General features: G+C 40.9%; 1 protein-coding gene across 1 annotated transcript; it reads right to left on the bottom strand.

Moving 5' to 3' along the window:
* Positions 1-1,334: 1,334 nt before the first annotated feature.
* On the bottom strand, positions 1,335-9,587 carry LOC139943807 (caveolin-1-like). Its single transcript, XM_071940627.1, has 4 exons — positions 9,151-9,587; positions 4,675-4,781; positions 3,390-3,482; positions 1,335-2,871 (listed from the first exon to the last, which is right to left on the bottom strand). Exons 1-4 carry the CDS (start codon positions 9,419-9,421, stop codon positions 2,572-2,574), a joined length of 771 nt encoding a protein of 256 aa, XP_071796728.1. The 5' UTR covers positions 9,422-9,587; the 3' UTR covers positions 1,335-2,571.
* Positions 9,588-10,381: the final 794 nt, after the last annotated feature.

Here is a 10,381-nt window from a genome sequence, read left to right as displayed (position 1 = left end):
TATTCGCGACTTGTCGTGAATAACTATACGACGTCGCGAAAATATTCGCGACTTGTCGTGAATAAATATACGACGTCGCGAAAATATTCACGACTGGCTGTGTCCCTTCAGGGCCACCATAGTATGTATACGGAAGTAAACATATTTTTTTCTATAGAGCTACATACTGTTTCGGTGTGGTAAGTTTATACATGTTTTTTGTTTGGGATGATTTATTTTGTTTACATAGACTTAGGGGTCAAGGTAGAATGGCTCTCATGTTACTCTACCGCTCTCGTGATACCGCTAGCTCGTGACTATGACATAAAGTGGAGCAATAAACGATGCTAGCGTTTTGCTGCAATGCCTTCGTGGTCTCGTACAGTTTCATAAAGCCGCTATCCAAAGCGTTTGGAGGGGGAGACCATGCGTGCCCGCCCCGAGTGGTCTCCCCTTAAAGTCCCTTTGGATTGCGGGTCGACGAATCTGTCCAAGCCACGAAAGCATTGACAAAACGCTGATAATACCAGCCCGATTTGGGAAGAGGGTATCCCCCCTCGCCAAATGTTCCCATACTTTAACATACTGTTTTCATCTGTACATGTATAGAAGTATCCCCCTCCCCCCAAATGAAATCCTCTGAGGAATTCTTGAGATTCATGTCACACAAAGAAAACACCACAGCGGTACACCTAGACTTGACTCAAGTCCAAATCCCTTGAGAGTCCTTTTATTTTCAGTCCCATCGCCCCAGAACATCAGAAAACACCCCAACATGTGCCGCATTGGAACCACGTCAGCTACATTTTGACGGCTGATATGTTTACGGACCTCTCGCACGAGAACGGGACTTGAATCAAGTCTAGTGGAGCTGCAGCGTAATGTACAAATTATCACTTCATGAAACGAATTCTTACTTTCCATTAGATTCTTAAATTTGTAAACAACCATAACATAAATAATATTTTGTTCTTGAATTTTGTGGCATGTTAATGTGACCGAGTGGTTAAGCACCGCACTCTGCTTCTGATCAGAGCGCTGGTTCGAGTCCCGGCTTGTGTCCCGTGAGCAATGTGCATTACCATAATTATGACTTGTCCTTCGGGTGGGACATTAAGCTGTAGGTCCCGTATACTAGCGTTGGTAGTGCACGTACCCATAACGCATATCACTTACCATGAAAGAGTAGGGGGTAAACCCATGTTTTTCTGATTCACATTAATAATTTGCAAGCACCCTTGTTTACATGTTCATCAGGATTGTGATCTAGAGTGGTTAAGTTCACTTATGAGGCATCCTTGTTTTCATTACGAGAAATAGTTAGTACAAATAATGTACAATCAGAATACTATACATACTTTTTGCAATAGTTTAATTTTTTTTTAACGATGCCATTGCTTCAACATTGGTTGATATTATTCAGTTCATAATATTCAGTTCATAATAATTGAGAGATACAACAAGGGGGTTAGTTATAATAAATAGTTGTTAAAAATGTTAAGACATAAAAAGTGCGTGCTGGTATATAAAATTATATGCAATTTGTAGCAACCCGATTTCAATCCGTAATGCCTATCCAATAAACCTTTAACAATCAACAAAGTCTCAGTTATTACAAGAAGCACACATTCCACGAGGGTGATTTCAGTAGAAAATTACGACTGAAAATGTGGGCCTACACAGGCACACGTTTTGTACTGCTTTTTTACAATGAAAACTAGACCAAAAATGGCGTTTTGGCGTGCCATCTGCATATTGTGTATACCATACGTCCATGCCCTAGATACGAAACTCACAACTATTCTGCTTGACAAAGTTTACGATTTAAACAATGTTAACACTTAGTATAGTTTCGGATTATTGAAGAAAAATTAGTTGACTGCGGTGGAGGCTATTTGTTAAGTATAAAGGGGGTATTATTTATTTATTTTTAATAAAGTTTTTATGTGGGGTATACATGTACATTGGTAATATTTAAAAATGGGTAGATAAAATTGGTTCAAAATTGGTTTAGACTGGTCCCCTTGCCTCTAAGTGTGACGTCAGACCCGCATGTTCAAACATTGTGGAGATTGTTTCTCATGTGTGCTGCCACCTAGCGTCAAGCCTCGCTTACTATTTCATGAGCAAAGAAATCAGTCGGCTCAAGGTACACGTTGAATATAAGTTAAATTACGTTTAATTAATAACCCGTATACAAATAACACTTGTAGGTTTTAATGTAAAAAAAAAAAACATTCTTAAAATTTTTTTGTTCCCCCAAAAAATACCAAAGCGAGTTTCAAAATTCACTGAAAACGGACTTTGGAGTTAGGGCCGTGTCACAGGCAACCGATTCCATGCAATATAAAAGAAAAGGCATTCATCTTTGAATATATATGTATATCACAATTTTGTATTGGGATCACACGACATTGTTTGACAGGTTACTCGTGTGCTGCCGAAGTGGCCCTGCATAGTGGATGTCAGGATACTTCGTGTAATACCTTGTGCAAGTTACGAGGTGACTTCGGCATTTCGTACCTAAGGCACTGCAGCTGGTTGCCTCCTAGTTGCCTGCAAAGTTTGCCTCTTGTGACAACTGTCAAGGCCTTAGACAATTTGAAGATTTGAATTGTGGATTCTCATGCCAACGGGCCTTGCCTCCGTGGCGGTCAGGGCAGCCACGTTGATACGTGAGAAAATGAGAGCGAGTGAGCGGTAGAACGGGTCGCAGAAGGAGCCGATCAGCGCCTTGAAGATCATTCCTGCAACGCGTAGGAGGATGAAGAACACCTTAGAGGCGGGTTGCAAGACGTAGATGGAGATCACATTGAGTAGACCGAAGATTATTGCCCAGATGAAAGATAGGATGACTCCTAGGATGATACTGAAGAGGCTGTAGACTACAACCTGAGGAGGTCGAGTAAAAAAAAGAAAGTTAAACAAAAATAAAGAATTTAAACAGCAAACCAAATCTGCCTCTAATGCCATAACAGTTGCCCCTCCACTCTAAATTCACCGTTATTAAAAACGTTTTCGTCAAAGGCACTGTACACGTTTGGTATTAGTCAAGGAACTTAATTCTTACTTGGTGAATCCATCCCAATATACATGTATGCATCAAATACAGTTGTAAAAGAAGGTAAAATACCCTTGTCGCAAACATTTGTGAGCTGTTAACCATCTCAGTGTTGAGTTTGTTTTTGTTTTGTTTTAAGTTACAGGCAGTGGACACTTTTGTTAACTGTAAAAGACCAGAATTCTCACTTTGTGTATCCCAATATATGCATGAAATATCTGTGAATATTTGAGCTAAATTGGTCATCGAAGCTGCAGGAAAATAATGAAGAAAAACACCCATGTCGCATACATTGGTGTGCTTTCAGATGCCTGTTAACCTCCTCTGCAGTGTTAAGAGGTCTTCTAACCTGTGTCTTATTGAAGATCTTTCTGTTGATGTCAGTGATGGACGTGAATATGTTGTAGTCATCTGGTGCAGCGAAAACATCGTCATATTCCAGCTATACAATGGAAACAAAACAGGTGTTAACTTAGAATAAATTCAAGAGTGACAATAAGTGGTAATTGTGATGCTCAAAGTGCCGTCTAATTTCTCAAAATACAGACCCACTTGTAGTGCATGATTATGCTTGTTGGCGCTTGGGACTATAACGAGCGTTTGCGTATAACTTGGGGACAAGGTGGGATACCCCCCCCCCCCCCCCCACCACCCCCAATTTGCGTCTTTGCTCAAATTAACCACCGCTACCATTAGTTGTTTATGCCACTAGGATTTTGTCCCCGTATGGCACGCCCCCCTCCCCGCCCGCCGTGTGTTTCTCCCATAGGATGTTGATTCTATAGAGGGCGCTATCACACGAAACCTCCACGCAATCTCGGAGGGGGTGGGGGGAGGGGGGCCTTGCTTCCCCGAGTAACAGTAGCACACGGGGGACTTTGTGTACGTTTACATCGATTGCAGCATTCGAAAATAGCAAGAAACGGAAGATGATTTGTGAAGTACTCGCATTATATTAATTTTCTCAACAAGTATTTCGAAACGGTTTCTCTGGATAACTTTTGTTGTACTTGTGTAAAAAAAAATATTTTAGTCAGGAAGATATAACTATACACAAAGGTTGTGTTTGTAAATTTTTTTTTATAGACGATGTGACCTCTGACGTCACACGAAAACCATAACATGATTCGTGCACATACCGCCTGGCAAAAAACCTTTGTGTTTCGGCAGCCAGCTAGAAAGTGTATGCAAGCTTACCATGACTACGTGTCTTTTTGCCCGGCGAAACATGACGTGTACAGTGTTTTTTCAACAGAGGGCGGTTTGAATGTAAACATAGGTCACATCCATAGAGCTATATGGTCACATCTCGTCTCAGCCAGACTTGTTACCCTTCGCTCGGCCAGGCGCTTGTAAATACATAATTATTGTTCTATTTTCCATGTACATATAGCACGACGATGCACTTGAGGCAAGGAGTGAGGAAGCAATTTTCCCGGAACCATGTGACTGTCGTTTTTAGTTCTATATGAACATAACTTTCACCAAACCTGTAAAATGTACACCGAATAAACTCAGTAACTATCAACTTCAAAACTATCTCGTTTGTCACTGCCTGTACTGTAACTTCTGCATGGAGTTTTGTATTGCTATATGCTCTCTGCTTCCACCAACTCGGTTATGATTTTTCAAACCTTTAATTGAGGTCCCATATCGTAGATGTCAGATTCAACCGAGGTCTCTATGTCTGCAAGTTTTGCCCCGTCGGTCTCGATCGCCAGACCCGGCTTAGCGTCGCTGTCTGTAACAAGATTTGAGGAAAAGGAGAAGAAGAAACAATCAAAAATTAAGTATAGTAATTAATTATAGTAAATAAGTTAAATAATCATTGTTGGGTACGAAGTGACTTGTGCAGGATAATTTGGGTACGAGGTGACTTGGGTACTTGACATAAAGTAGCTTAGCACAACAAAAATTAGCTTTTCCGAATAAGGTTCAATCAATCAATCTGGCACCATTTTCAGGATGACGGTTTGAACCCTCTTCACCCCTGCAAATCTTGTGCTCTTTGGTCTTTCATGTATAGGCCTAGAAGGACTGTTCGAGATGATGCTATTTTCCCATCTCTTCCTTGGCCTACCCCATCTATTTTTTCCTAGTTACTGTTTCAAGTATATGATGTGTTTTGGAAGTCTGGTGTTTTCCGTTCTCACTATTATGTGGCCAAACTAGGCAAGTCAGGTACTGTAAACACACGAGGTGATTGTATGGTTATTTGTTATCAACAAAATGTCATGTCAAATTAGTGTACAAGTACTGGTTTTGGCTGGTTGCCTGCTTAATTTTCTAAGCTAAAAAATGTTAGGCAGATTCTTTGCATATCTGAAGCCTAGTTTTTACTTCATGTGTCATTTTTATTTGGCCGTATCTGCGAATTTGTTGCAATGAAGAAAGGGGTAAATCTCAAAACTTGTTCCGCTTTAACGTTGCTGTTGAATTTAAAATGAAACAGAATGTCAAATTTCCCCAATATGACAAGTGGTGTCTTGCCTGCCAGGAAACGCCCTGGAATGTAACACACACACTCTTTTGTCAACAAAGGTTACACGATCAATAGAGCAATTTAAGCCCCTGGCACCGCTCATGGGTACCAAAACACATATGTATACATGTACATGTATAGTCTAGCTAGTACCGTGCTTTGTAAGGGGTGTGGTCCAAGCCTTCAGCAGCAGTAAGTGGGGTACGGGGAGTTCCTGATAAAAGCCCTATGCTTATGAGAGCCATGCCACAGTCCTTCTCGTGCTAGTTTAGTTTGGCTGAACTGCAGGACAAATTCTTATGAGGGCAATATTCTATACCTTTATTCTACACATTAAAATTATACCATCATCCCCCATGTTCTCATACTTTAGTACAATATTTGTCTCTTACCCCCCCCCCCCCTCGAATCATCTATCTATAAAGAATGTCTGATTCCAAAAGCACACACTGGAGACACAATAGGGGTACACCGCGTGCCCTATACCTAGCACTACATAAAATCACATGACGTTACTGGACACTACACTGTACGGCGCCTCAAATCCATTCATGTCCACTTTCACGTCATGGTCTTTGGAGTGTTTAACCATTTAAGTTTGTTTTGGGCATTTTCTCTCTTTCTCGCACCCTCCCTCCTATCCAAACCCCACCCTACCAACACCTATCCTTTGCCAAACCCCCTATAGTTCCCCCTATAGTTAATAACTATACACAATCATATTACCACAAAGCGTCGTGTTCCTTTAAAGGCATGGACACGTTTGGTGATAATGTCAAAGACCAGTACTCTCACTTGGTATATCCCAACATAATTATGCACAAATAAAACAATTCTGTGAAAATTTGGGCTCAATTTGTCATCGAATTTGCAAGAGAATAACGAGAAAAAACAAACACCATTATTGCATAACTTTGTGTGCTTTCAGGTGCATAATAAAAGGCTTTTTTTATTATTTGAGTGAGAAATTACCCCTTTCTCAAAAAACTACTTTACTTCATAGGGAACCGTTTCTCACAATGTTTTATATACTATCAACAGCTCTCCGTTGCTCGTTTACAAGAAACTTGGTATGCTATATATTATGTAGTTACCAGTGCCCAGTGCCTTTAACACATTCCTTCCATTCTTCTGGTTTTTGACCCCACGGATTAAAAAACGAAAGTTTGTTGAGAACACTTTTGATAGAAGCCTATGCCTTTACTTAGATGAGAGGGTATTGGATTTAGTTTGTGCATAGATAGAGAAAGCTTTGGGGCTGATGAAACCACCAATCGGACAAAACCCCACACGGGTGGACACACTTCTTACAAAGACATTATGTGCCCGCTGGGCATCTTATTGGTATTAGGGTGTGCCTGCTGGATACTGATTGTACATGTATAGTGATGTATAACAAATACCTGGTAGGGCACAATGGCATACGCTATGGGGAGTTTGGTCTATTTCCCACTATCCACACCCTCCTCTCTCCACAATATTGATTGCGTTCGTTTAGCTTCCCTGGGTCGACCCCAGTGTTTGACGGTTTTGTTTTCCAGGACGAACGTGTGCAGATAATTACCCACGTTCGTCCTGGGGGAAAAAACCGCCACACACCGGGATAGACCCAGGGCAGCTAAACGAACACACCCATTGACTACAAGTAACATGACAATATGCAATAATATATAGACTGTTGTAAAATGCTATGGCAACAACAAAACATTGTAATGCAAATCAGTTTTTGAAGGTCATAACCAAGTCCTACAAAAAGGGCAGGAGCATGCGTGTAGTAGTTACCAATAACTCATGTGTTTGAGACGTTAAGTGAGCTCCATTAGTGGACAATAATTTTTCAGTTTACACCAACTTACACCAACAAATCCCCTAAGTTTGTTGCTCGCCCCCAACCCACATCTCTCCCACATGAGACACATCACCACCAAAGTTAGACAGAATAGTGAGTCCAAGTGAAAAGGGCACCAGAACCATCCTCTGGTGTTTCTGACCACCAGCAGCAGAGTGTAGGTCCGAGTCCCGATCGTGGCACTCGTGTCCTTGGAGCAAGATACTTTACCACAATTGCTGAGTCTTGCGGAACTAAAAGCCAAAAATAGAACCAAGAAGACGTATATATCGTAGACCCCGGTGTTTCTGGTTCTCGGCAAGCACCCTAGTTTACCGGTTTTCCTTAGACTTGTAAACTACAGTGATTAAGTTCACTTATACGAGGAATCCTTAGTTTCACTACCAGAAGTACATGTAAACATTTATAGTTACAATGAGCTTGGGAGATACATACTGTCATCTTAAGCGAAATACATACCGTATACAGGTAGATACATACTGCCAGGTACAACAACTCTATAGTAGAACAATGTTTTGTCTTTCCAAGAAATCTTGTGGTCCGTGAATACTATTTTTCTTCCATATTATTTGCCAAAAACATTTGGTTGACACTGTCAAACATTGCCGCAATTAAACCAGGCTTAAACGTGCCTGTATATTGAGATACATGCGTGTTTCGCATTAGCCTATAATACGCAATACGCATACAAATCATGAACTGTTTGTTCATTTTAAAAGGACAGTAAAACTTTATTGAGTTTTGTGTACCTATCTGACTGTCTTGGCATTTTGTTACTGGACTTTGATACTCCCAGAAGGGCATCTTCAATAAGAACAAATAATCGTGTTTACTTATAATGTTTGACCACAACTTATAATACATGTTACGTGCTGATATATAATCGTAATCAAATAGTGTATCTAAGTGAATTTTATTTGTTAATACTAAATGAATCGACGAGCGTATAATATAGACAATGTGTTTGCCGCCGGACCCCATATTGCTGCTGCCTCTCATATATGAAAAGAAATGAGCAAATCCCTAGGTCCCTACTCCACAAAGAAAGGGAACTATTTTCTATACACGCAGTGGCCCCACCCCAAGACGTCCTTGCCCCATGGGTGATCGGGGTGATCCCTCTCTTGAAATCTGGACTGTTTTTGAAAAAGTGGATGGTGATCCCTAGTTTCGGCCCTGTCACGTGAACAAGTCTTTTGAAAAAGAGTACCGGCTCCCATGCTCAATCTTTTTTAAATTAAATCGTCTTGCCGTCTTCGTTAATCTGTATACACCTGTTACTATTTTTCCAGAATTAAAGTCCTTACCGGCTATAGTGAAAATCGTGTTTTATAATACCATGCATTTCGGGGTTTTCCCTTCAGTTTTTTGCAAAAGTTTTGTGATTAAACTTTTCAGATACTATTCGTTCATGGATACCCAAGGGATGGAACGCCCATTTTGTATAATGGTGGGGTCTTTAAAAAGAAAGTGGCTCTCAATTCCATTCTGGTGGGTGTCCTTGTCTGATTAACGGACACCTTGACTTTAAACAACGTGTTCGGACAAAAAGTATATGGCGTTTTGTAAAATGGGTACGAAGTGACTTGGGTACAGAGTGACTTGGGTACGAAGTGACCGACATCGGGTAGATTGATAGGGTTTGGTGCCACTATGTGCAGTGCATGTAGAGCTTTAGGGTGGGTTTACGGTGATTGTAAATCATAATAGTGTTTTGTTTCCACCGAAAAGTTGTCGCACCATTTCAAACTTAACTTCCCACAATGATTACATGCTTACCTTTGTCGGCCATGTCGATACTGATGAGTGATGTTGCACGCGGAATTATCGTGGCACCGTTGCTTGATCTGACGCTGGGTTGCCTGCTCGGAACCTTGGTGTGACTGTGGTTCGATCGGACGCTAGCTTGGCGACTGGGTACACTGGTGTCACTGTGGGTCGATCGGACGCTGGGTTGCCTGCTTGGTGGCTCACTGGAGCTAGATATAATACTGAGTGCGGCGGTCGGAGTTGCACTGGGGCTCGATTGTTTAGATACTGAGTCCCCCATAAAGTAAACCTACCATATGGTATGCTGCTAGGTAACTATATCATTGCTCGGGTATTCCAATGCACCAAAGTATTTCTTATGCCAAATCAAGTCACCACTGAACGTCTCAATTAGGTCCACCCACATCTTTTTATGAATGATGCAAAGAGTCTTATTACGGAAGCTTGCACGAGAAGAAAGAACTATCCCACGCCACCCTTCCACACAAAGATTCATTTTGAATCTCGAAAAAGTTCTATATAAAAAGCTATTCTCTACATGCTTTCATGGGAAAGGAGAAGGTTGGGATGTATACAATGCTGATATCCAAAGACGCTTGGATTTCCATGCATGACAATGGTGCCCTGGGAACGTTCTGCTATATTGGACTAGTAGGATTATGCCTTTAAGGATTAGCTCTATCTATACATGTACGCTAATGGATGGGGGTTTAAACACACACTCACATTCACACATTCTTCTGTAAACATTTAGGTTAGCTTGCTTTAATACTTAAAATGACGTGGTTAACTTTGGACATGAACCAAACAGTAAATATATACATAAAAGAAACTCTATCGACTTAAAGGCACGGGACACCTTTGGTAACCGTCACTATGTGGTGCATACAACTCTGTGAAAATTTGGGCTCAATGTTGGCCATCGAAGTTGCAAGAAAAAAGTGCCAAGAAAAACACACTTGTTGCACAAATGTGTATGCTTTCAGATGGTTAAAGGTTATTCAGATACTTCAGGCCTGAAGCCTTTTAAATTTGAGTATAGAAAATTAACCCTTTATCAGAATCCTATGTTACTTCAGACTGGGGGAGATGTTTCTCACATAGTTTGCTCTTGACAGCGCTCTCCATTGCCCGATACAAGTTTGATTAATATGCAATACTTATTTTGAGTAATTACCAATGGTGTCCGGTGCCTTTAAAAAGTCGTACCGTCGGTTAAAGAGCGTTTTATAAAGAAGTA

The sequence above is a fragment of the Asterias amurensis genome, chromosome 11 (assembly GCF_032118995.1).
Source record: "Asterias amurensis chromosome 11, ASM3211899v1".
In the NCBI taxonomy this organism is placed as follows: Eukaryota; Metazoa; Echinodermata; class Asteroidea; order Forcipulatida; family Asteriidae; genus Asterias; species Asterias amurensis.
Note: the sequence above shows the minus strand (reverse complement) of the source record. Positions and strands in the feature narration are given on the sequence as shown.

Coding starts and splice junctions, on each gene's coding strand:
- LOC139943807 (XM_071940627.1), bottom strand. CDS start 9,421: ATGGGGGACTCAGTATCTAAACAATCGAGCCCCAGTGCAACTCCGACC. Junction 4,782..9,150: donor TATCGACATGGCCGACAAAG/GTAAGCATGTAA, acceptor ATCTTGTTACAG/ACAGCGACGCTAAGCCGGGT. Junction 2,872..3,389: donor AGATCTTCAATAAGACACAG/GTTAGAAGACCT, acceptor CGACCTCCTCAG/GTTGTAGTCTACAGCCTCTT.